Source organism: Carassius carassius, chromosome 4 (genome assembly GCF_963082965.1).
Source record: "Carassius carassius chromosome 4, fCarCar2.1, whole genome shotgun sequence".
Lineage (NCBI taxonomy): Eukaryota > Metazoa > Chordata > Actinopteri > Cypriniformes > Cyprinidae > Carassius > Carassius carassius.
Genome location: NC_081758.1, coordinates 23,779,464 through 23,805,673, shown reverse-complemented (window position 1 = coordinate 23,805,673; position 26,210 = coordinate 23,779,464). Strand labels below are relative to the sequence as shown.

The 26,210-nt window shown below is 37.2% G+C and overlaps 3 protein-coding genes across 3 annotated transcripts; all 3 read right to left on the bottom strand.

The window, feature by feature from the left end:
• Nucleotides 1–500: 500 nt before the first annotated feature.
• Nucleotides 501–17,533, bottom strand: LOC132139541 (rho GTPase-activating protein 35-like). Its single transcript, XM_059547969.1, has 7 exons — nucleotides 16,830–17,533; nucleotides 9,929–13,893; nucleotides 9,625–9,766; nucleotides 9,126–9,203; nucleotides 3,223–3,354; nucleotides 2,930–3,035; nucleotides 501–2,837 (listed from the first exon to the last, which is right to left on the bottom strand). The coding sequence occupies exons 2-7, from the start codon at nucleotides 13,652–13,654 to the stop codon at nucleotides 2,480–2,482; spliced, it is 4,542 nt and encodes a 1,513-aa protein (XP_059403952.1). The 5' UTR covers nucleotides 13,655–13,893; nucleotides 16,830–17,533; the 3' UTR covers nucleotides 501–2,479.
• A 783-nt stretch (nucleotides 17,534–18,316) lies between these two features.
• LOC132130535 (sodium/potassium-transporting ATPase subunit gamma-like) lies at nucleotides 18,317–19,331 on the bottom strand. The gene is made up of 4 exons (XM_059542260.1): nucleotides 19,171–19,331; nucleotides 18,846–18,881; nucleotides 18,534–18,608; nucleotides 18,317–18,391 (listed from the first exon to the last, which is right to left on the bottom strand). Exons 1-4 carry the CDS (start codon nucleotides 19,178–19,180, stop codon nucleotides 18,351–18,353), a joined length of 162 nt encoding a protein of 53 aa, XP_059398243.1. The 5' UTR covers nucleotides 19,181–19,331; the 3' UTR covers nucleotides 18,317–18,350.
• Nucleotides 19,332–20,532: 1,201 nt separating this feature from the next.
• On the bottom strand, nucleotides 20,533–25,834 carry LOC132130527 (transmembrane protease serine 13-like). Its single transcript, XM_059542253.1, has 13 exons — nucleotides 25,721–25,834; nucleotides 23,745–23,898; nucleotides 23,439–23,561; nucleotides 23,229–23,354; nucleotides 23,024–23,150; nucleotides 22,649–22,744; nucleotides 22,133–22,176; nucleotides 21,884–22,043; nucleotides 21,541–21,707; nucleotides 21,295–21,393; nucleotides 21,062–21,204; nucleotides 20,756–20,908; nucleotides 20,533–20,614 (listed from the first exon to the last, which is right to left on the bottom strand). Exons 1-13 carry the CDS (start codon nucleotides 25,733–25,735, stop codon nucleotides 20,600–20,602), a joined length of 1,422 nt encoding a protein of 473 aa, XP_059398236.1. The 5' UTR covers nucleotides 25,736–25,834; the 3' UTR covers nucleotides 20,533–20,599.
• Nucleotides 25,835–26,210: the final 376 nt, after the last annotated feature.

Below are 26,210 nucleotides of genomic sequence, written 5' to 3'. Positions count from 1 at the left end.
AACTTTCACACATTTTGATTGTTTATACCACTCCTAATGTTGCACCATCACAACTAATCAGGGCTGCTTCCTTTTTTTTTTTTTGCCAGTATTCCATACTCTGGCTTTAACACAATGCAACAACAGACAGACTAAACAAGTTCTCACGGAGTCTTACAGGATGAAAAATTTTTTTTTTTTAAATCCAAAGTTGTTCAACTTCTACAAACACTTCTACTTAATAGAACATTTTGTGGCATTCTTAAAGAGCCTCAAACCTTTAACCATTATGATAACTATCACGGTTACCCATCATTTTCTTGACTAATCACATTAGCATGAAGAGGAATTGCATTCTTAAAAGTATATCAACATCTGGATGAGTTTTCAAGCAGTTCAATGGAAATCTCGACAACAGAAAATATTAAATTTCAAGTAAAGTTGGGATTCTTTGAGTTTTGTTCAGCCTGGTAGAAAAGCAGCAGATACACACAGAATGAAGAGGATCATGAATGAAAGCGTTGTCTAATTAAAGATTTGCCATATTTGTCCAGTATTTGAGTTGAATCTGACCTACTCATCCCCAACCCATCATCAGAATATTTACAACTGGTGTTGAACCCTCATCAGCCACATTGCACTACTTTGGTACTTCAGCTTTTCTACCTTGGCTGGATAGAAATAGGAAGTGGCATTTCAAGCAAAATACATTTAGGAATAATTTCCTTCACATCAGAAGCTTCGTGGTTTAAGAGAAAAAATAAGGTAATATACATACAATCTACACATTCAATAAATCATTGTATCTTTGTACATCATGGATTTGTCCAGAAGAGTTTGGACAGAACATGGAGATGGCAGAAGCAGAAGAGGCAAATCGCGTCATTCCAATCCAGTCACAGGGAGAAAATAATAATAAAAAAAGGTGATTTAAGGTCCATGTTAGTCAAAATTCAGGCTGTACAAGAGGTCCAAAAACATACTAGTAGAGGACAAAAAGATATACTAATGAATGTAGAATCATCAAGGGTGAACTGGAGGCCAGGATTAGGCTTAATCTGTGTGACCTCTCTACATTCACCTTGAAAAGGTCCATTGATCTTTTAAACCTGACGGCAAAAATGGGAACCAATCATTATTCAGTGTTGCAGTTCACAATACAGGTCTATATAAAAAAAGACAAAAAAGTGCTTTAGATTATAATAAAGTAAAAACAATGGAGTTCGTAAAACAGTCAAAGTGGGCATCAGTAAAAGGCCTTCAACATGTATTTTCTTTTTTAAACTTGAGTCCAAACTTAAGGTGCGAGGGTTTTGAGTTGCTGATTCAGAGTCTAAGGTTTAAGGGTCAGAGTAAATCTGCAGTCTCAGTGATCCTGAGCCCCACACCAGTGCTAGCTGGAAGTGCATTCCCTAAAACCACATGATGCCGCTGCCATTTAAATCCCAGCCTTCAAAGAAAGGGCACGTATGCTCCCATTAGGTGAATTTATGAGCAAAGATCCACAGGAGACACTCAGCAAAGCAAATCCTCATCAACATCACCTTCTAGCCAATCAGGTGTCAGAGCTTAAAGTCTTTAAAACAAGGAACAAAAACATTTAAAGTTCTTATAACTTAAAAAGAAATGGGGTAGAAAGAAAACACAACAACCAGGCAAAGTGGTGAATATGGTTGCAGGTAAAGTGAATTAATTCATCTTGAAATTAAGATTAAAACAGAGACAGAAAGAGAAAAGTGAAGTTAATTCTATTTTTCTCCCAAAATGATTTTAAGATGAAAGGCTGAACAGCAGTAAGTGCTTCATGGTTTTCATGACTATAGCATCCTCTGTACCACAGATCCATTTAGAGACGTAAAGAGAGAGAGAGAGAGAGCGAGCAGGTACTCTCGTAAAATGAAATATAACTGCCTTCTAATGAAAGAAAAAAAAAACAGGAAAAATTTTGTAAAACCATTTGTATCTTTCGTGGTTAGAACATCTGTATTCTCTCTCTATTATAACACCACCCCCTACTGTAATAAACTACACGAAGGGCTGCGCTGACATGGTGATAGCAGTCTTTGTTGGTTACACACTTTAAAAAGAATTTTCAAGAGTTCATAAGCGCACAGACCTTATTTTTTTTAGTGATATGTGTTAATAACTGTAGATTAGGGTGCTCAGTCCTATAAAGAGTTTAGATACACACAGCTGAACCAGATAGTCAAGGTTTTGTGGAACATTAAAAATGATTGATGTGTTAGAACAGGTTGGAACTAAATTCTGCAGGAAGGTGGATTTCCAGGAGCAGGACGGAGGATCCATGATGTGAGTACTGAGAGCTCAGGTCATTTTTTTTTTCACATACAACATTGACCTGAACAATCTACATGTTTTAGAGGCATTTAACTGTTTGTGCAGAGCATGTATGTAGATGTGTAAGCATGCATTGCAATATGTGTGTGCAAGCGTTTGTGTGTATATTTCACTAAATAATGGGCCACATGATTTTCCCATCTCACAGTGGTTCTGTAGGGGCCGTGTGTGCACTCTGGGGAGGAGAATGTGGCGGGGACTGCAGAAGTGGGGTGAAATGTGGGGTCGGGGGGTAATAAGGGCTGGCTGTGGGGGATGGGGGCAATCCGGAGGGCACAAGTGGCCCAGGGGGTCCAAAAGGGCCAGTGGGTGATTCAGCAGGAGGCTGGTTGTAAAAGAAGAAAGCACACTGATGGATGAATGTCTCGATGATTGTCTGGTAGGTGCGCGTGGCTGTCAGGGCATCCATTGAGGTGAAGTCTGGTCGCATCAGTGTTGGCCAGAAACAGATGGAGAGATTCTCGCTGGTCATTAAGTTGACTCTGTTCCACTGACTAACTCTGAGAAAAAGAAACGGAGATATATGATTTACAGTCTCTTCCCTTTAACTCATCTGGAATAGTTAGCAAATGCAAGTGGTTTCCAAACGTACTTGTTTAGATGGCTCATTACATATTTGAAGACATCAAAATTTTCCCTGGGAAATCGTCTTAACACATCCTTCATTGTGTGAAGCCTCTGTTCTCCATCATTAATTTCTGTGCACACAAAAATTACAAATTTGATTATTCCACAGGCTTAGACAGGCACAGTGTTATGGATTAAATAACACCTAATTTTCCTTCTTCTGCATGCAACGCTTTATTATTTTAGAATTCAAGAGGATGCATCTACATTATTATATTGTTCACAGATGTACTTAAAGAACGTTAAGGGAAATCTTACTGAAAGCTTCCACCAGCTCCTCCTGTAAGCTGTAAGGAACCAGAGGCTCAGGCAGCTCAGAGAAGAAACTTTTCATTGCTCCCGCAACTGTGTTCACGGTGAAGTCCTTCTCTACAAGGTCCAAATTGTGGTCTAAAACAAATGAATAATTAATAAGTGAACAAAGTGAATCAAGGAAGAACAAGAGCAGTGCAGTTTATCCATCAATATGTTTTTGTGTGTGTGGAAATAACAAAATACAATACATTTTACATTAAAAGCTTGTACATACTGTCAACATACTGACATACTTAGAACTGTACTTAAGTATACTCAAGTACAGGTGCTGGTCATATAATTAGAATATCATCAAAAAGTTGATTTATTTCATTAATTCCATTCAAAAAGTAAAACTTGCATATTATATTCATTCATTACACACAGCATGATATATCAGCTCTTCTGCATTCTTGGGTCTGGCATATCGCATCTTCCTCTTCACAATAATAGATTTCCTATGGGGTTAAGGTCAGGTGAGTTTGCTGGCCAATTAAGAACAGGGATAACATGGTCCTTAAACCAGGTACTGGTAGCTTTGGCACTGTGTGCAGGTGCCAAGTCCTGTTGGAAAATGAAATCTGCATCTCCATAAAGTTGGTCAGCAGCAGGAAGCATGAAGTGCTCTAAAACTTCCTGGTATACAGCTGTGTTGACCTTGGACCTCAGAAAACACAGTGGACCAACACCAGCAGATGACATGGTACCGCAAACCATCACTGACCGTGGAAACTTTACACTGGACCTCAAGAAACGTGGATTGTGTGCCTCTCCTTCTCTTCCTCCAGACTCTGGGACCCTGACATCCAAAGGAAATGCAAAATTTACTTTCATCAGAGAACATAACTATTGACCACTCAGCAGCAGTCCAGTCCTTTTTAAAAGCGAGACGCTTCTGATGCTGTCTGTTGTTCAAGAATGGTTTGACACAAGGAATGCAACCGCCGAAACCCATGTCTTGCATACGTCTGTGCATAGTGGTTCTTGAAGCACTGACTCCAGCTGCAGTCCACTCTTTGTGAATCTCCCCCACATTTTTGAATGGGTTTTGTTTCACAATCCTCTCCAGGGTGCGGTTATCCCTATTGCTTGTACACTTTTTTTCTACCACATCTTTTCCTTCCCTTCACCTCTCTATTAATGTGCTTGGACACAGAGCTCTGTGAACAGCCAGCCTCTTTTGCAATGACCTTTTGTGTCTTGCCCTCCTTGTGCAAGGTGTCAATGGTCGTCTTTTGGACAACTGTCAAGTCAGCAGTCTTCCCCATGATTGTGTGGCCTACAGACCTAGACAGAGACCATTTAAAGGCTTTGCAGGTGTTTGGAGTTAATTAGCTGATTAGAGTGTGGCACCAGGGCCCGGTTTTTCAAAAGGTTTAATCCGGATAAAATTGATCCGGATTTAGTAATCCTTTTTTTGCGATCCGCGATCACGTAATCCATCTTACTTTTGGAGCCAGTTTTTTAAAGCAACATCGGATTGGATCAATCTGATCCGGATATGAACTTTTCAGAATCACCAAATCTGGATAACCAGTGCTGGATAACCAGTGTTCAAACAGGAAAGGAAATCACAATGTAGAACTACAGATATGTAAAGAGCAACAAGTAGAATAGCCAGTGTGGGGTCAATATAAGTTTATTTTTATTTGAAATGGAAATCCACACATTTAAAAAAAAAACTAAAAACAAGAAAAACCCCACCCCATCATCTTTTTCAGCAGTCCGCTCATCTGAGACCTACAACACAAACACTGTACATTGAGGTTATTTATAACAAGTATCAAGTATAGATGTATTGAATAAAAATTTTTTTGGCCAATCTTGAGGGATTTGGGGGATTATTTTATGAGGCCAAACTCTTTCTACTTTGCTGTAGGCCTATACTGAGAGGCTGAATACGTTAAAGCCTACCTAATCACTGTAGCCTGATGGATGAACAAATAAAATTAAAACCTTATGAATAAATAGGATATCTTGTAAGATACTGCATGATCCAAATATAGTATTATTTGATACATTTTTAAAGTTTTCATTACATTTTGGCCATGAAATCCACGCTGAATCCACCCTTCTGATGGGATCAGTTTAATCCAGATTTTTTGGATCAAAGTGATCCAAATCCTACAAAAAAGTAAAAAACCCAAACTAAAGGTTTGATCCGGATCAAAACCAAGATTGGATTACGTGATCTAAATACGATTATGTAATCCGTTTTTTCTTTTGAAAAACACATTTTTAAGATTTGATCCAATCCGTTATCCAAAATCCTACTGGATTACTTTTGAAAAACCGGGCCCAGGTGTCTTCAATATTGAACCTTTAAACTATATTCAAATTTCCTGAGATACTGAATTTAGGATTTTCCTTAGTTGTCAGTTATAATCATCAAAATTAAAATAAATTTTTTGAAATATACAAGCCTGTGTGTAATGAATGAATATAATATCCAAGTTTCACTTTTTGAATGGAATTAATGAAATAAATTAACTTTTTGATGATATTCTAATTATATGACCAGCACCTGTACACTTCATGGGGCGATATGACCAAAATCTTATACCATGATAGGAGTAATTTTATTTCACAGTAACGATATATATCACAGGTTTTTTTGCTTTACATAAGGTTTTTATGAAATCAAAATAGTTGATACCATAGAAATTTCACAATTCTTGCCACCAGTGTCACTAATGCTAGCCTAAAAAAAAAATATATATATATATATATATATATATATATATATGAAATCACTGAAGACAAATAAACAATCAGTGATTAAATAATAAGAAACGGATTACAAGCAATACAAAGAAAAATAAATTATGGAACAGATAAATAAGAAATGTTACATTCATTGTATAAAAAAAACACTGCATATTCTTCACTATAGTAAGTTAAAAAATACTGTATATAAATCCAATATACTGTTAGATGGGTTTTCTTTTTCAGCTGTTTGCAAAGATACTTGCAAAGATAGGTATTTTGATACTATCAAGTGTGTGTATTTAACCGTTGAAGACCTTTAAAGCGGCAAAATAACTGTTCAATACTCCCGTGCGCTAAGCAAAGACAAAATGAGGTGTTTGTCTTCACGTGCGCACACCTCTCTGACAGTGCTCAGAAACAGCCGAGACAGCACACGCATACAGCAACATTATTTATTTTTTGCTGCTGATTGCGTAACAGAGGTGGACAGTATCAAAGTACATTTATACCTGATAACGCCACCGATCCTCCCTACTGTAATTGCAAAGTATGCAAACTGCATAGGGCCCCCGAAACACCAGGGGGGCCCTTGGCTCTCAAAGATGATTTAATTTAGTTTCATTTTTGAATTCTGTCATTTAGTTTTTCTTCCATGAGCGCGATTCGAGATGGAGTGAACATGGACAAAGGTATTTCATTCCTTCATAACTCACCCCCCCACCCCCACCCCGCTGACACAGTCTAGGATCGGCACTGCTTGTAAACTGTACTTAAGTACACTTTTTGAGTATCAGTATTTTAGTATTATTATTATTTATTTTTTTTGGACACTTGTGATTTTAACTTCACTACATTTCAAAGACAAATATCATACTTTTCACCCAACAATATTTCTATCAATGTCTTCAAAGTTGAGAGTTGTTACTATGTAGCAGCTTTGAAAGTCCGTGGGTGATTTTTTTTAGACAGCCTATCAGTAATCACAAGAAGTGATTTCCAAGCATTTTTTAACAGACAAGTTGCAAATGTGATTTTTTTTTTACAACTAGATTGAAAGATTTGTAGACAAAGGTTAAGTTGGCTTGAAAAAGCCTAGCTAGAAAGATAAAAATTTTAAAATGTGACATGACATTCAGCCAAGTATGGTGATCCATACTCAGAATTCGTGCTCTGCATTTAACCCATCCCAAGTGCACACACACAGCAGTGAACACACACAAACCGTGAACACACCCGGAGCAGTGGGCAGCCATTTTTTGCTGCGGTGCCCGGGGAGCAGTTGGGGGTTCGGTGCCTTGCTCAAGGGCACCTCAGTCGTGGTATTGCCGGCCCGAGACTTGAACCCACAACCCTAGGGTTAGGAGTCAAACTCTCTAACCACTAGGGTTGACTTCCCTCAAAAGGTTGCAGTCTGCAAGTTTACAGTTTAAAGTAGTTTCAATGTTAAAGTTGCTAACATGTTTTAGCAAGATTTGCATGTTACTAGCATGTTTCTAGCATGATTAGCAAGTTACCAGCATGTTGTTAGCATAATTAGCAAATTAATAACTTGTTGCTAGCATGATTCTATCATGATTAGCATGTTACTAGCATGCAATTATGTTACTAGCATAGTGTTGGCATTTTGTTAGTATGATTAACAAGTTACTACCATGTTTCTAGCATGATTAGCAAATTACTAACATGTTGTTACCATGATTAGAAAGTTTTCTAGCATGATAAGCAAGTTACTTCAGTTGATTCAGTAAAAAAAAAAAAAAAAAAAAAACAGCCTGGGAGACCAACTTGGCCTGCTAAAATATTGGCACAAACCACTTTAAAATCAGCTTAGGAGACCAGTCAAAGCTGTCAATCAGCTAAGGTTGGTTTTAGCTGTTTTTCAGTAGGGAGTTGTTAAGCTTTGCTATAGCAATAGACAGCTTAAATATACTAGAAGTCTTATTGTATAAAATTTTTCACCCCCTCAATGAAAGTCTATGGGATTTTAGGTGGATTTGATAGTCTGGTTTACGAAAACCGTAAGCCGGATCAGTTAGAAACGATATAGCAACCAGAGTCAGATGAGTCTGAAGGTCTGACCTGAGTTTGGTGGTTGTAGCTTTAAAGGTCTAGGAGGAGATACATTTTAAAATTTGGTTGAAGAAGTAGCTGTTTAAATAGGATTTCAGTAAATTGGTTCTCAAGCCAACTCAATTTAATAAGTAGTAGTTAATTAATATTGTGGTATATTACATATATTAGATTCAATAGTGTCTGATTTTGCAAAATTGTGTAAATTAAAATATTACCTATAAAGCCACAGAAGATCTGATGTGGGTCTCCTAACAAAAGAATCTGTGTTTGACTTGAAGCAGCACTGCACAAACCGTTCTATCACATCAAAGTACAGCGAGAGCAATTAGAGAGCATTTTTGACATATTTTTGATTTAATGTCAAATAAATCTGGCTGTTTTACTTTTTTGTTAAAGCAGTGTTGCTGTTGTAAAGTTACAGAGCTGCAGTTGTGTTGCTGGGGTTGTGAGTTATACAACAGCTGTGTTGCTGTGCTACTTTTTTGGGGTTGGGTAGGGGTGTTAAATAAATTTTTTTTGGTCAACTCACTTGTTTCATTTCTATATGTTTGTAACATTCTAAAAGCTCTTTATTCCTAAGATACTGCAAATTGGTCAGTGTATTAAGTAGGTGTCATGTAAGTTGCTTCAGAGGCATAATGTATTGCAATTATTACACACAACAGTGCATGGACATAAAAAAAAACTTTTGGTACTTAATTACTTTTAAAAGCAAGTACTTCTGTACTTTTACTAAGTGAAAATCTGTCTTAACAACTTTCACTTGTAATGGAGTAATATTTGACCAGCAAGTAATGGATTTGTATACTTTGTCCACCTCTGCATTTCAGCATCTTAAAATCGCTCGTTTTTAAACTGCAATGCTAAAAAACACATGCAATCAGTAAGTATAATATAACCGCAATAGAGACGATAGTCCAAAATTACAAATTTCTACTGGTTAATCGTGTCTACTGGTATATTGCCCACCTCTACTGCCAACATGCACTTAAACATACTTTATGTAACAATATGTGCCTCAACACCATAAGGCAATCCACCATCATACTGTAACCCACATTTTTTTTTAAATATTATGAACTTACCCTGTTCAAACTGTCTCTGTATGCTCTCTATCTCCGCCTTATTCCCACTTACCCTGTAGATACCCTCTGTTGTCAAACCTAAGAGAGAGAGTTTTTTTTTTAATAAGATAGTTTGAGGTACATCTTTCTATTACTCATTTTAGGCATTTTAAGACTTAAGTACTAATCACTTCCAGAGTACTTTTTAAAGTGTCAAAGATAATTTTACAAACTGCTCCTACATAAAGGGCTATATTTCTTTGTTTGCGTCTATTAAAAATGCCAAAAAACAAAAAAGTTCTTAAATTCATATTAATATGGTTCTACAATCTTCATTGTCAGACCACAACTGAAAAAAGTGAACTGTGCGCAAAATATGCTGTGGTGTGATCTATGACAGCTACAGGCCATTAAGCATCTAATTTTAACTGGATACTGTGATAATGATAAGCTTGTATGGTTCCCTAAGTACATCTCTTATGGGGTGAGTGTGATAGTGAAACAGCAGCAGCAAATGTACCTGTGGCTTCAATATAACGAATACACTTGTCAATGAAAACAGGAATAGGTCGTTCAAGGGAAACAACATTCACCAGAGGCACTGCAAAGTAGTTACTTTCCAAAGGCTTAGAGATAGAATGACGAGGCTTTGGTCTTGTTTTCTGCCAAACAGCAAGACAAATAATGATTATTTGACAATTATTCAAGACAATTAGCGTTGTTTTGACTCAAATAACAGCAATTAAATTAAATATCATAATGTTAAAAACAGATGAGCATACTTTTTAAAAGCCATGTAAAATAAGTAAACAAATAAATCTTACTTTGCCTGGTCGGCGAAGACTTTTTAGTATGTTCCTCTTTTTAGGATCTTCTCCTTCACTGAGTATCTCTGCCTTCAGCCCTGACACATCGTCATCTTTTGACCTTGAGAGTGTGCCAATCTCATCATCACTACCTATGGAAAAACTACTGCGGAAACTGCTGAACTTTCCCAGACGTTTGGAACGATCACGGTACAGCCGTGGCTTCACCCTTGCTGCCGAGAACTTGCGACGTCTCTCTAATGAGCTGCCATCCCCTTCACTGTCTGAACCATTGCCTCCTCCATTAGAGTGGATCCGATTGGAATTGCGGATGGTAATAATTTTGCCCTGTGTGCTGTCATGTGGCACAGAATATATGCTATCCTCATAGCTGGGGCGTGGTTTAGAGACAGCATCCATTGGCTCAGCATAGTCCGAAGGATCATAATCTCCTCCTAGAGGCCACGTCACATTGGATGTAAGGGAACGCCGATGATTGACTGTATCCACATACGGATTAAAATTTGGTTTTCTAAGGTCAAATGTGACACTAGGTTTGGGTCTTACTTGAGGAGGAACTTTATTATTTAGCTTGCTCTCAAAGGTGCTAAGGTCAGAGATCACAGAGAATGTGTCACCTGAGTCCAGGTCAGGCATTTTAAATCCACTATGTGAGGTGAGTGTTCCATCATGGTAAGGCGGGGAAGCTTCCATGTCTTCCTCAGAATCTAACAGCATTGTGACAGGGCTTGGGGAGCCACAGTGTGGTGAATACACATTCTCATTTGTGCTACTGGCTTCTGCAACATTTTCATACATATGACTGGCCTCAACAATAGTCCTCTTTTCTAATACCTCTGTGAAAAATTGTTCCAACAGGTCTAGTTTGTGTAGTCCTCCAACAACTCCTCCAGGGCCACAGAAAATACTGCAAAACCGTCCTTCAAGTTCACGGGCCAGTTCTTCACCTTGGACTAACAACCCATGAGCAGACTCAGAGTCCAGAAGCTCAGTCCGAGTTTCCCCCACTGCAAGCAGCTGAACAGGGACAATGTCTTGAACCTCACATAAAAAGGCACACAGGGTTTCAAAAGAAGCATTGCGGCTAGCAGAGTATACAGCGATGTAGCCATGCACCAGCCGACTCTTACGAGTGGAAAAAGAAGCATGGTATGACATTAGAGACAGTTCAATTGTATGCTTGTGACCACCAATTATTTTTTCTAGCAGCACCGAAGTGCCACTTGTCTGAGGAGAGGTTGGCTTGCAATGCTGTGGAAGCAGGAATGGTGCAAGAAGTTGATCAATGTCATAGGAGTCTCCACACATTAGGCACATGACAATACGCAATTCAGCCTCCGGACTCTGATCCTGCTGTAACTCTCGAATACATGGGGGCAGCGGAGGTGCAGGTGGAGAACAGCTATTAAATGTAGAAGTTCTCCTTGTTTCAAGAAGAACCTTCAAGACCTGATTGATCTGCTTTTCATTCACATTTCGCCCATAGCCAGTGCCAGGGGAGGCAGGTTCCAGGTAGTTACACTGCAGTTTTATAGCTACCTGCTGACCTTGTGAGATTAATGCTTGAGCAGTCTCACCGCCAATGTCACCCAGTCCTCCAACACCTCTTTTGGTTACTAATAAGAGTGACAGGGGAAGCTGAGCCATATGGTTGTCCCTTCTGCCAAACGTGGACTCTCGCAACTTCTCAATACTTTCTACAACATATGACAAGGACTCTTTAGAATTGTACAAACACAGGCATCCGTGGGGAGTAAATGTAGATGTATTAAATGAATTAACAGGAAGTCTAACATTACCCTCAATTGGCCGAAGGACAAGTTCATACATTCTACCTTCAAGCATATAATGATCATCATTGGTACACAATGCCCTAATCTCATTGGCTAATTCTCTAGCAAGACCATCCTTGCCCAGTATAACCAGATTGATCCTTTCTACCTTTCCATCAAAAATATTGGACTTTCCAAAAGAAGGGTATTGTGAAGGGAAGCATGAAGCTAGTATTTGCTCAATTTTGTTGTCAACACAGTGTGGACAGTTCGGACATGTTTCCTTTGTAGGGTGATACACAAAATGGATGTGTTTCAGCACTAAAGCATCCCTTTCAGCTTGTAACTTCTGAAGGGCCTTGAAGCGTTGTTCTTCACCTAACACATCTTGAATTGCTCCCATCTTCTCTTTACTAGGTTTGGCATCTACCTCAAGTTCATAGAAGAGCTCAGAGTACTCCAGCAGAAGCTCCTGAAAATCCTCTTTTGCACTGTCTATGATTGCTTTTTGGTGCCGGTTATAAATGTCCAAATATTCTGGCTCCTCGAGCCACTGGTAGAAGTCTTCATTCATGATGAAGCTTCTTGCCTCCTCCCAAGGTTTGCCAGGTGTAACAAAAGGTGAAGATGCTAATTTTGCTTTGAACTCATGACGAATCTGGGCTCGCTTGCATTCATTGCGCAAGTGTTCAAGGTGTGCATCAAAGATTATTTCAGCAGCTGTGGTGTCTAGAACATCAAAAGGGATACGTTCATCCTCCATATTGTCAAGATGTGGCGTGTCCTCCCATGGTGCATCATCCAGTACCACAAACCAATGATCAAAGTCTTTTTTAGATTCAAGGACCTTCTGGACCCCAGACCAGCTCAAATGCTCAATTTCATCCAACTCAGAAACTAAGCTACTCAAGGCAAGAGGAAGAGCGCTCAAGTATGCTTTACGACGCCTTTCAATGTGTTCCTGTTTTAGCCGGTGAATATGCTGTTGAAATAGCTTCTTAGCCTTACATGTACCTTCTAAAAATACATACTCCTTGTATTCAGGAGAAGTCTGCATTCGTCGGCTAATGTTGGGCCATGTTTCATTGTGATTCTTCACAATGTGGTTTACCAACCACTCATAGCGGTCTTTTGCAGAAGCAATTAGTTGACTCTGGTGTTTCAATGCCTCAAAGTAAGGTATGATCTTGGGCTTACCTCTTCCCTTATCAATGAGCTGTATCATGGTAAGGAAAGCCAAGTCAACATTGACGTTGGACCGTGCCGACGTCTCAACAACCTGCAAGTTCTTTTTTGTAATGGCAAAGGTATGAGAGTCCTTGATGTATCGCTCCACTCCCTCATCACACTTAGTGAGAACTAGCACAATAGGCTTTTTTGTCTTGCTTAAGTGATTGTACAAGTTGGTGACAAATTTCATTTGATCATCAAAGTTGCGGTTCATACCACGACTGACATCAACACAGAGCAGAAAGCCATCCACCTGCAATTTGCCTTCGGGCATTTGCTTTTGTTCAAAGTCTTGCTCAAGTCCCAACTGATCAGTGCAAAAGTACATGAGTTTTTCAGCAGAAGCCAGTTTGGTGGAGGCAGCTCTTTTGATGTAGGGCTGTAAGGCTGTGCTGCGATGAGGCTGGAATGTCTGGTCATCAATGAATTCGGTCTGCTCAACCACATGCATCCTGCAGTCTGCACCATCTTCCAAAACTCTCCCCACATCTCCCCAGAACAGGAAATGGTCATTGTTGACAACCCGGCCACCAAAGTCACTGGTACTTAGCACAGAAGTGTGATCAAGATGGAAGTCGTCTGCACTAGGACGGACAAAGCGGTTACAAAGGCATGATTTACCAACTCCACATTGCCCTTTCTCTTTCTCAGTTCCCGACAGGCCAACAACAACGAGGTTGTAGATAGGCATTCGGGATTCTTGCTTTTTAGCCATCATCATCGTACACAGGCATTCATCTTGCCATGCCCCAAAGGTTGACGGAGGCAGACTCTTTAAAATGTGTCCATAAAATATTGATGTCAGGGGACCGTATTTGATTTACAATTGAGGTTTTACTTCTGTTGTTTCAATCATACTTTCAGGTCAAGAAAACTGCTTGTATGTTCTGCCCATATTAGAGGGTACTAATCAGAGTTAAGAGAGGAGACATGAAGGCAGAAGCAGGAATTGGGGCTAGCCTAAATGAGAAAGGGAGGGAGAAAGAACAAACCAATGATCAGCAAAATTACGTGCTTTGTTTGCCCAAAAGGCAAATTTAAAACCAACTACTTTATGAATTCCCACAGATACTATGATACACGATTCACATAGTATAACACAGTATCTACATTGAACACTAAACCCCTTAAATGTACCTAACAATATAAATTAATACATTTCGATATGTTTTTAATAATGTTTCTTCAACAATGCTTAATGTTCTAAACAAACATTTATTTAAAAAATATACATTTTCAAAAAGTTTTCATTAAGGATTTCAAGCTTTATCAGATTAATATGGATCAATTCCTATGCTAGCAAACCTACACAACTATGTAAATACTAAAAACTGGTTAGAATTGTTAACTTCACAGTGCTTCACAATCATAATTCACAATCTATTTACACATGGTTTCATGATGTACTTTGAATTTAAACATACTGCTCGACAATTTCTGGTTATTTTTATTTCGTTTTTGAGAGCTGCCAAATTTCCAAAACACAGGCATACAGTATGTGGGTTGGCCATTTAATAATTGTGCTTTCTAACACAACAAAATAAGCAATAATGAGCAATAATTCCAGCATGTAATGAATTCACCTTAACTAGTGCTGCATTTAAAAAACTTAGGAAATTCCTTAGTATATTTGTCCAAATTAATTATTCTGTTGTCTGAACTTGTCACTTTACATTTCAAAGTTCAAGTAAATGTTAACATACTATAAACAAATAAAATACCAAGGCTCCCAAATACTTACAGCAAACACCATATTAATGACAACTTTTACTACATTTCATTATCTGAATAAAATGTCTCTTGTGCTTGCCAGTTCAACTCTCAATTCCGAATTGTTGACAGGGTGTTACTAGGTAGTTTCTAGTCATTCTGTGTGGTTCATAATGGTGTTGTCCATTCATTCATTCATTCATTCAAGTTTCCATGATATTCTGGTTGTAGATATGGATCAGATTGTATCGGTGATTAAACAATATTACATACAAAATACTAAGGTACACTATAAAAAAAAACAAAATACAGAAAACAGTAAAAGGTAATTACTTCCTCTCCAATTAAATATTGCAAATTCCAAGTATTCAAAGTATTTTCAGAGGATGATCTAATAGTAGGCACATTTAAACAAATAAGCACTGCTGAATAGAATATTACCAGCATTTAATGATTTCCATCATTTCCTCTTATTTGTCATTGCAAACCCATATGGCTGTTTTAACTTTTATCAAATGCACAGGGGAAAATTTTAAATACTTTAGTTGATTGCTGTTTCCATGCAATTACAATGAATGTGGACTGGAGCTTTCAAGCTTCAGAAATTATAAAAACAATCATAAGTGACCGATGTGATGGGCTATGCCCCATGTCTTTTAAAGCTATAATGATACTTTTATTTGAAAAAAACAGACCGAAATGTAGGATGCTGGGCTACTTATGTTTTTTTTTGTTTTTTTTGTCATTCTGTAGCTTAACAGCCCTAGTCCTCATTCACTTACATTATACTGAAAAGAGTGGGCAGAATATTTTTATATTCACCTAGTCAGTTCCACAAATCCAAAAGTTCTCATGGAATTTTCATTTTTTGGTGAACTAATTGCTATCTAAAGGCATTGTCACATACTATATGTAGTTGTTGGACATACCATACATACCAGTATTAATATGCATACTATACATTAGACAGCTACATGGGTGACATTTCAATCTGCAATCATTAACTGAACTTGCTAAAAAAAAATAAAAAATAATGTGAAACAAGATTACTTTGACAACAGTTCGTTTCCACTTTGCAACAAAACACAAATGCACATATTTAGGCCACTGCATTGTTATAAATAAGAGAAGAATGCAGAATAGAGTATTAAAAATAACTTTATTCATAATTTCTCTTAATTCGTGCTGTAACAAATACAAAATAATAATAATATATTTTTAATTATTAGTGGCTATTCAAAATGGTATTCTTGAGCTGTTCCTGGACATTGCACTCAGCATGCATATTACTCCAGCTAATTTGAAAAATATTTTAGTGGTACAGTATCACACACAGGAAATGATCTGCTGGTGAATCCTGATGCAATATCTAGTGTTGTAGACTTAAAAACTCAAATACAGACCCTGTGTGGCTACAGAGCTCAAACTATGTGATCCCCAGGCGGGTCAGGTGCAGTGCAAGTGGGAGCTAGTGACAATGCTGTTTGATCGATTCTACATAATATCCGAGTCTTCCAGCTGCTTAGACTCACCTTAAACTGACACACCAAGACACAACCTGATGATCTGAATTGCTGTAGCCCATTGTGTTGTTAAACACTGAGAAATATATGGCTTGAACATACATAAAACACTGTTGTGGTCGTATGTGCATAACAAAATAAAGACATCTCATGGCACACTTCACTTCACTTCAAAAGCCCATAGGCCCAGCAAAGCCCAAGCAAGAAAACTAGGTAAAGCGGATGTCATGGTTCAAAACTGCCTTCATATAAGCGTCTCAGCTGTCTGTTTGGTGCTTCAACAGAGATTACACACTCAACTGTCCGTGACATTTCCTCACGTATTTAAATCAGAGTATGCAGTTATAATAAATTCGTGCAACTCGTCTACTTTACATTTCGTTGGCGTATTCTCCAAATGAAGTATTGCGTTATATAGCAACTAACAAGGTGCACATCACGTGTGAGAACAATTTAAAACATTCTGAGATTTTAAGAGCACAAGATAATCCGTTTTCAATGCAACCAAGGCGCTGCCTGCACAACAGACTGCACTCATTTGTATTTGTACACAGTTTCTGTACTCCACTTCTTGATTAAAGATATTCTATTTATAGGTTTCTTAAACGGCTGAAAACTTGTTTTAATGAAACACCGTTGGTAATACACACATAGGCTACGTACCAGTGCCTTTCTCCGTCCTCCCTTTCACTTCTCAAGCCCTCTTCCCTCGTCCAGGCCAGAGCGAAAGGGCTTAAAACCGGCTTGGTCAATGTTGTTGGAAACCAGAAAGAAAGGAAAACAAAAGACTACGTAAAAAGGCGAGGACATTAAATTCCGTGGGGACTGTTTGATTGTGGCTTGACAGACTTGCAGTTTCCAAGGGATATTTTTGTCAGGCGCAACTTACTGATCTCGTGTTCGCATAGAAACGGCTGTGAAAATCCACCGACGGCTAACGTTAAACATATCCATTCCAAACAAAGAAATGTCCTTTCTTGGAGGCCAATCGTTTCCATGCAGAAAAGGGCTTGTTTTAATCTCGGCCTAAGCACGCTGGATTTGATCAATTATAATACCCTTTGTTGTGGTCCATAAAATGCTGATTTCACCGTGTGCACACAGCACGCAGCGATGTCTTTACAGTGAGACACAACATCCAGTTTATCGTAACCAAATCACGAGCAATCTGGACGACGCATGTCTTTAAATGTTAAGATATTTTAGTGCGTGAGGGTGTGTGGTTGTCCAAACCTCCCATTAATGGCGGTTCCTCCGCCCGAACCCAACTGTGAGTCTGCCCTCTTTCGCTCTCCTTTTTTGAGGATAAAAGAGGGTTACTGAGACAGCCGAGACTCGCCCAGTGGCGCATGGACAACAGCACAGCGCTGAGCCAATTACAAGAGTCGAGCTCGTGCGCGCGCACGCGGACGCAGGCCCGACCTAAAGGCGAAGCAGCATCTTTTCAAAAACAGTGATTGATGTTGTTGCAGATGATTGTGATCGTATATATACAGTTCTAAAAATAACTGTGTGAAGCAGTATCTTAAAATATAAGGCGTCTGGGTGTAACACATACTCTGAACCATTTCCACTTTAAGTTATCAATATTTTTTTACACACTATTATTATTTTCTTCTAATCTTAATTTTACGTGTAAAATTATAACGCAGTCTCACAGAAAATACAATTTTGAGTTTTATTTTATTGTGAGAGTATACATAGATATTGTGAATGAAAATGAACAATATATCAGGAAAACAAAAAATCTTCACTGTACACTGAGACCACAAGTGATCATGAAACCTGTAGAAAACGGAGCAAGAGAATTGGAATTTAGATACTGAATATATGGGAATCTTGTCTATCAACATTCTTTTAATAGCCTATACTTTTATGTGTTGTGAATCTGTAATTCATTCAGAGTTTCTGAGATAAGAAAGTAAGAAAGATGATGACCTTTTTTTTTCTTGATAGAAAGTCATGATATTTATTTTTATAAAACATGATGTAATGCTTTCTAGAAATATGCTTGCTTGCTAAAAGTGTAACACTGTATGTTAATGCAGGTGCATGCTCACGGTGAAGGTTAATGAAGAAGAGGTCAAAGACCACCATTGTCTTCAAGCCTACAGAGAAGACAACAATAGGTAAGAGGCGTAGAATGTGTGTTTTATCTTTTATTGTATGGATATTGTATGTGCCTTACTTAGCAGATACCTTGTTTCCACAGTTGAACTTTTTGCCTGCCAGAAAAGAAGATAACATTTTATTATACAAGGAAAGAAATGGTGTGTGCGTGCATTTCTGTGTTTGCTGGTCTTTTTATTGTAATGTAAGCAGAGAGGACATGCGGACATTTGATTGCATGAATCTAGACATACTCACTGAATATGATAGCCATACCCAAACAGAACAAAACAGCTGCAAAGATCAGCCCACCTCTTCTGATAAACTCATAATCTGGCATAAGCGTGCACACAGATAGTTACAAACAAGATATACACAGAAATGTTTCTAAAATAAACTTTTCGTTAATAGATGTAAAGCACAATTTTAGCCTTTGTTTACTGGATGTTAAGAGCAGGACTTTTACTTAGTTTGAGATATTTAAAATAAGATGCAAACAAATGTACAACATTCACTTTTTCCACATCACTTAAATTTGAAGGAGTATAAGTAACAATCAGATGTTCTTACCATAGGTGAAATCAGCATCTGAATACTCAGGTATTTCTTTAAAAAGAACACACAGAGGGTATAATGTTAAATATAAACCTAGTGTAAATATGATTTTTACCTTATACATGTCTCAATTTGTTAAATAGTTAAACCAAACATCAACCAAAACAGTTTGTTTCCAACATTCTTTAAAATATCTTATTTTATGGTCAGCAATCATACAGGTTTGTAACAACATGAGGGTGTTTATGATGAGATTTTTTTTTTTTTTGGGTGAACATTCTATTTAAGTTGTGTGATATATAATCAGCTATCAAACTATCAAAAGTTGAATCAAACTTACCCACTCCCATTGTTAGAGGTGGTGAAGGATCTCAGCGTTGAAAGAGTTGAAAATTCCACAACTGTGATATATGTGTGTGAGCGTATGAGTCAGAGAGGAGTTTGAGTGTTTGCAGGGAACACCTTAAACTCTCTGATGCTGGAATTGTAACTGGTGGAGCAAATGACAAATCAGTGAGAGCTACAGGGATGGAAAAAGAGTGTGTGCTTAGCAAATAATGACCTTCAAGCCCTTCGCTCTGACCTGTTTTATCCCATAAACCTCAAAACATGTGCATAAACACAAGCCTTCGGGCCATTTCTTAATATCTAACCATTGAGCAGTGGTGAAGTACCCTTACAGTATGCTGACAAGGTCAGTATCACTCACTGAGAAACAAGCAGACCATGAGAGGCAGATTTCATCTTTATAGGCCAGATATAAGATATACAAATACACATTATGTACACAAATTTTGTAATATATACTTTTTATGTTAATCCATTTAAATTTATATTAATAAATTGCATCGAGATTTCAGAAGAATTCTAAACTGTTTGTTTATCTGTTAGATCTATTTCAGTGGGTGGTTAAAAATTAATCTGTCATTTTTTAACGAACACATAAAGAAGTGTAGAACAAATACATAACTAATCACTTTAGTTTTGTACGGGAGTATTTAATCTTACAGATTGCTTCTGTTTACTCTTGTTTTCAAATAAGTACAAATGGAAAATAGTGTTCATATAAAGATCGGGTTTGAGATTTCTCACTCTCTCATTTTAAAAAGATATAACATAAAATCTATTGGCTTGTACAAAGGGACCAAGTGGTGTATTCTTTTAAAGTTAATGATTCTGACTAAGTAAAGATCCTACCAACTTTCACAGTTTAGACGGAAAGGAAATTGTCTTCAATAACAGTATTACAGTTTTATTTTACAGTAAAAATCTAAAGTACAACCATCGCAGCCTGCTTCTTTATTCTCAGAGTGAAAGAGACTTCAGTTCAATATGCTGCTCCACTTTATTCAGTTTAAAATATTATTGGAAATCTTTACATGTAACATGCATTGCTAGGAAACATTAGTTCCTCCTCAATAGTAGACCTGCTCAGGACATATAATACACAATATACAGTGCTTTCAGAGAGAATTGTACAGCTTTTCTGGTATTTTGTTCCAGATAGATACAGTAATGTATCGCATGTTTTTATTCAAGAACATAACATCTTTACAGATACATTTACAAAAGGAATAAAGACTTGTCGGATCTTCATGATTTAAATAATGAATTAAAATTTTTACATATATATATATATATTTTTACTGCAAAATTGCATGTTACTGTGTACTGTCACTTTAAAAAAAATAAAAAAAATATTTTGGTACATAAAAATGTTTACACGGCAGAGTAGAACATGAGGATTTGTTCTTCATTGTTGTAGAAGGTCACGGTCGCTGTTGCTGTAATTAAGGAAACCGAGAGAGAAAGAAAAAAAGATAGAAAAATGTAATGATAAAGGGACTGTACATGAAATATAAGTATTTTAACTCATGATGAATTCAAAATGTTTTTTTCATGTGAAAATGCAAAAGTGTGTTTACCTGCATCTTGCCATATATCCACATTAAAAGTTGCCCTACATTACTGTAGACCCCTGGACGGTTCTGCCTTCCACAGCCATCGCCCCAACTTGTTACGCCTGTGAGATACCATTTGTCATCAACTTTACACACCAGTGGACCCCCACTGTCGCCCTGGAGAGAGAGAGTGAGATTAAAACAGATGAAATAATACTGAATGAACTTAGAAAAGCGCATTAAAAACAGTACAAAGTTCAAACTGCAATATAATATTGTACCGAGAGGTGGCAGTATTTGTAAGCTTTTGAATATGAGAACGTGTCCAACCTGGCAGGAGTCTTTCCCCCCCTTAAGATCTCCTGCACACTGCATTTGCTCAGTGATACGTCCGCCGTAAACAGTATTTGATTTACACACAGCTGAGTCTATCAGGTCTACTGCGACCTCCATCAAATAAGTGGAGATACTATCTGCGCAACACACGTGGAGAAAGGCCAGTATTATAAATGCATAAATCAATACATCCAAACTCTAACCACAAAATACATATTCATACATACCTGCCCCTTCAAAGGTAAGTCCAAAACCTGTGGTCCAGCACTGTTTCCCAGCAGGAAACATCTGGCCAAACACAGGCAGGCAGACAGGCTGTATATTACCTAACCGTATGTACAAAACATGTCAGTGATCAGATGAACCTCTTTGATTTTTATAGTTATGGTAATTTAGACAGTGATGTGTATGGTTAATAGCTACAGTTATGTCAACTTGTGGATTCATAATTCTGTGTAAATGTACAAACTTACTTGCAGGTTTACTGAGTTTTAGCAAGGCAATATCATTGTTTTTTGTCGCTGAGTCATAATTCTCATGTAAAATGATTTGTTTGACATAATATGGGCTGGGAAGCTGGAGCTGGGACACCAAACCAATATACACTTTCCAGTTAGGCAACTGAGAGCTGGATGTTCCTCTAAGAAAGGGGGGGGAGGGAAATTCAATCATCTGTACATCCATCCATGCTTTTTGTATATTATTTGCTAATGTTCTCATTTATCTTAATTATAATTTCAGGCCACAGTATTATTTCCAACGTGTAGACTAGTCATTATATCTTCTGTCAGTCTATATAATGTAATATATACTGACTTGGGGAAGCAGTGAGCAGCAGTAATGATGAAGTCTGGAGCCACTAGAGTTCCTCCACATGTGTGAGCCCCTTGGAAATGCAGACTGGCCTGCCACGGCCACTGACCGTCAGCAGCCACTTTCCCCCCTACGATCCTTGGTACTGATGGCTGTCCACACTCTAAACAGAGAAAGAATAGGAGAGAGTGTTTAGACTTAGATAGCATTATCATGCAGCAATAACATGTAGCAGTCGTGTAGGGTACTCACTGCTGCACTGCAGGGACACAGTCTTCTGACCAGGACAGGATGCACTACAGTTAAATCAACATTGTTACACACGTGGTAGAGACAAAAAGAGCATTTTCAGTTGTGATGTTTCTGTTTCTAAATATACCGAATCATTATACATATTCATACTTTTTAAATATTTAAATGAATGAATTTAAATTGAATGAATTAAAAATACAAAACCCTATGTGGTGGCAATTCGTAACAATTTAATGTTTTGCTGGCTAATTCATATGAATTTGTATGACCTCGATTGTTTTACTTTAAATTTTTTTTTTTACATTTAAAATCTGCTTATGCCCCACTGAAGATTAGGTTTACCTTATTAGCATTTTTTTTTTGTAAGGCATAATCTTAAGCATTAACATATATTACACATCCACTGATGGCTATAGCTTCATGCTGTTGTTGGAGTGATTTTGTTTTCTGTAGGTTAATTTATTTTTCTGCTTTCTGTGTTTTCAGCAGCAAATTATACACATTTCTGGTTTTTACCTCATATTAACGCTCCCTTGGATGGCATTTGTAAACTGACTGTTCAAACTTTGAAAGGCGGATGAGCTGGTTTGCAAGACATCATCTTTATAACTCCTGCAAAGCACACAAACCGAAACACACATGCATACATTTCATACAGATATTCTTAATATTGTTTCTTAATAAAGTTTGTGATTCAATGCCATGACAGCTTTCATTGCTAGTTTCAGTTTAAATTACAAAGTAATAATATAAATATTGTATATAAATATTGTAATAAAAATAGAAGAGTTAAAAATTTTTTTTTATAGAAATTCCAAAAACAAGACTTGACTGTAAAAATATTTCGGATCACAGGAATAATGTGCGTTTGTGTGTGTATATTATACTTACTGTCTGAAACCGAGCTGTTGGCAGGTTTGGTCTGCTATGGTTTTATTCCAGCCCTGTGCACAGACGGGAAGAAAGCTTTTGGTCTTAGAGGTCATGACCTGCAGTTCATTTGCTGTACCGAACCGCACTGTAAAAACAAAGTCAAATCAGTTTATCATTTCCAACTGGAAGAAGATTTCATTATTGACATGTGATTGACACTGACCACAGCGAGATTCATCACTGCCTTGAGAACAGTCTCTCTTCCCATCACAGTTGACTGATAAAGGGGGACATGTGTCTGTCTCTGTTTCTTTCTCTGAGAGAGCCCACAGTGATGGCCCATAACGCACTGTGCAGGAGTCGAAAAAAATTGTACCTGTAAAAAGCTATTCTTCGTGTCAATATTGTTACATACTTTAAAATATATGCTCACCTCCCAGCCAGACGGCAATTACAACCAGAACAACTATTACAGCAGTACCACTCGACCCGCCATAGCAATACCTTTTGTTCATATTTGTATTGTTTGAAGGAATTTGACTTCGTTGTGTCGGGACTGCAGTAAAGGAAACAACAAAGACTACTGACACAAATAAACAAATGATACAAATTATTTAATACAGATATAAAGATAAAAATATTTAATATTTAACGATCCCTCAATTTATTTTACTGAACTATTTTACTGTGTTTTAAGCCCTGTATGTGTGTATAGATAGTGTGTGCTGTTAAATATTACTTGTCTCTACTACACAAGGAGCAGGTGTTTGATGTACTGGCTGAGCTATGTAGTACGGCTGGTCTTGGGTGGCTGACAATGTCTGAAGACTCGGATATGAAGGAGGAGGCGTGTTGTGATTCACCACAGAATCATATGAGGGAGGAGACTCAGCCTGTATTCATAAAATAAGTGCAAGATATTTGTAAGTCTATATTTCTATACAAACTGTTCGCTCTCATCTGTCATCAAATTAAATACACATTAAACATTATATATATTTAGTATATATATTACCAGGTTTCATTGTCAGAAGTTATACACAGTTATAATTTAAACATGTATTCATTCATATGACTATCTCTCTGGATGCAACACAACCACCTCCTCACCAGCAGAGGGGGCAATTATTGGTAAGTTGGTAACTATTCTCTCAAATAAATTCCCCTAAAAATGACAAGATTTTGGAACCTTGTTTAAAAATTGTAATACTGATTTTTGGTACATTTGAATGTGTCTGTGATGCAAATTTGGACATGGGGACTACCATGTGAGACACAAACTTGCTGATACACATCAGTTAGTATTTGACTGTGGATATGACTGCATTGGGATTTGGAAGCTGGAGAAACCAATATTCCCTTTACTTTTTTTAGTCCCGTCTGACCTAATGCTTGATCCAATGAACCTCATTTATTTACCATATTCATATAAGTGTTTAAAAGTGCCCATACGCACACCTGTAGACATACATATATTGCATTTATAAAAAAAAAAGCAAGATGTTGCATGGAGTTGACAGAGTAATTCAGACATCTCAGTCTGGTCTCCTAGCTACTTAGATGCATTATATTCATAGGTGCATTGTTTCTATTGAATTTGTTGTACTGCTTTGATGAAATGAAAGCAGACCCTTACTAGGCATGTTTCACACTACACACAATGTGTAAATAAAGTTGCAATGCATCTGTAACAGCAGGCTTCAGCACTATACAAAGATACATTTCTGGTATACTACTCTGAGTATTTTTTTAACATCACCTGTTATAAACTGGTTTTCAAATACACTACACACAAAAGCAGCATAGCACCTATATTTATTTTGATTTCCATATTAACAGTTTACAGTATGCACTCCCGCACACAGAAGGGTAACAGAAACACAGACATAGGTGCTTATTTTTTACTTTTCTCGATGCAAACCAAACAAAAAATACTTTGAAAAAGCTTTGTAAACCTATTTATGAAAACGGTCTTGTGATACAGACTTTTATGAAACAACATAAAATACTAAAGTGAAAAAGATTGGTCACAGTGACAGGCTTTGATAGTAAGTCTGACCAAATCCAGATCATTTAAGCTGTTTATCTGTCCTCCACATTTAGATTTCACAAAAATAATAATAATACTTTTGAAATAATTCTCAATGACCAATTTCTACTAAATAATGCTGTGATACACTATTTTTCACCAGGATTAATCGGTGAGGTTCAGATCCTGCCCTTCCTTCTTATGGCATGTTGCAGATCTTATTCTCTCTTTAACAGCATCCAGTTGGAACATGTTTTACATATTCTACACTGAATGATTCACTCAGTCGCATGCTATCTGCCTATTTTTTTTATAATTCTGTTTCTTTTTTATAACCAAATAATCTTACTAATTCTACTTATAAATTCTAAGTTAGAATGTATATGTGTTAATTATTATTATAGGTAACTAAGGTAACTATTAGGACACAATACCAAGATAACTGTAATGTTACACACAAGCTGATCACTAAGAGAAAAATAATTACAGGAATCATAAAGTGAGACGTAATACATTCACAGTAATATATTAACAATAACAACAACAAAAAAACTGTTGTTTTAAAAACCAACCACAAAAAGAACTAATGACACACTTGAAATTCAAGAAATAAATATGTATATGTTTGTTATATACCAGTATATCCATGTTAGAGAACATTTTGTTCAGTATTACAGTATTCATACCTGTCTTTGCTCCATAGGTGAGTATCCGTATTAAAAGATCAGAAAAACTCCACCTGTACTTTAGCTATGATTTATTTTCTGTCATGCACCTGCTAGTGACGCAGTACAACAATTACATCAGAGCAGGACAAACTCAGCCAGTAGTAACTCATTTCTTATTCTCTCTTACACCTGTTGAACAGGTTTAACAAGCACCATTTTATACTGCGTTTCTTAACAAAATGTCCATAGAAACACTGTAATGCAGATAATTAAATAGAGAACATAACTGTCCATGAACTGCTTTTAACATAAAAGGCAAAATAGAAATGCCACAGTGGAAACTTGGTGTTTAATTCATGCCATTGGACTGTTATTCTCCATCACATACGTATGTTTACACAAAGATCACATTTCCCCCAATTAATCACAGAATTTAAAAATAAAGGCAAAATAATCTGAGTGCTGAATATAATAAGATTGACAATGCAAAAATATCAGTAATCACAGA

Bases quoted from the DNA above. Each gene is read 5' to 3' on its own strand.
- LOC132139541 (XM_059547969.1), bottom strand. From the start codon at position 13,654: ATGATGATGGCTAAAAAGCAAGAATCCCGAATGCCTATCTACAACCTC. The intron at 9,767-9,928 runs GTAAGATTTATT...GCTGTTTGGCAG, and splicing joins GTCTTCGCCGACCAGGCAAA to AAAACAAGACCAAAGCCTCG. The intron at 3,355-9,125 runs GTAAGTTCATAA...CATTTGTTTTAG, and splicing joins ACAGAGACAGTTTGAACAGG to ACCACAATTTGGACCTTGTA.
- LOC132130535 (XM_059542260.1), bottom strand. The intron at 18,609-18,845 runs GTAAGAACATCT...CGCTTATGCCAG, and splicing joins AGATGCTGATTTCACCTATG to ATTATGAGTTTATCAGAAGA. The intron at 18,392-18,533 runs GTGAGTATGTCT...CTTTTCTGGCAG, and splicing joins GGGTATGGCTATCATATTCA to GCAAAAAGTTCAACTGTGGA.
- LOC132130527 (XM_059542253.1), bottom strand. The intron at 21,394-21,540 runs GTAAGTTTGTAC...ACATACGGTTAG, and splicing joins AAAACTCAGTAAACCTGCAA to GTAATATACAGCCTGTCTGC. The intron at 20,909-21,061 runs GTTGGACACGTT...CTCTCTCTCCAG, and splicing joins GGGGGAAAGACTCCTGCCAG to GGCGACAGTGGGGGTCCACT.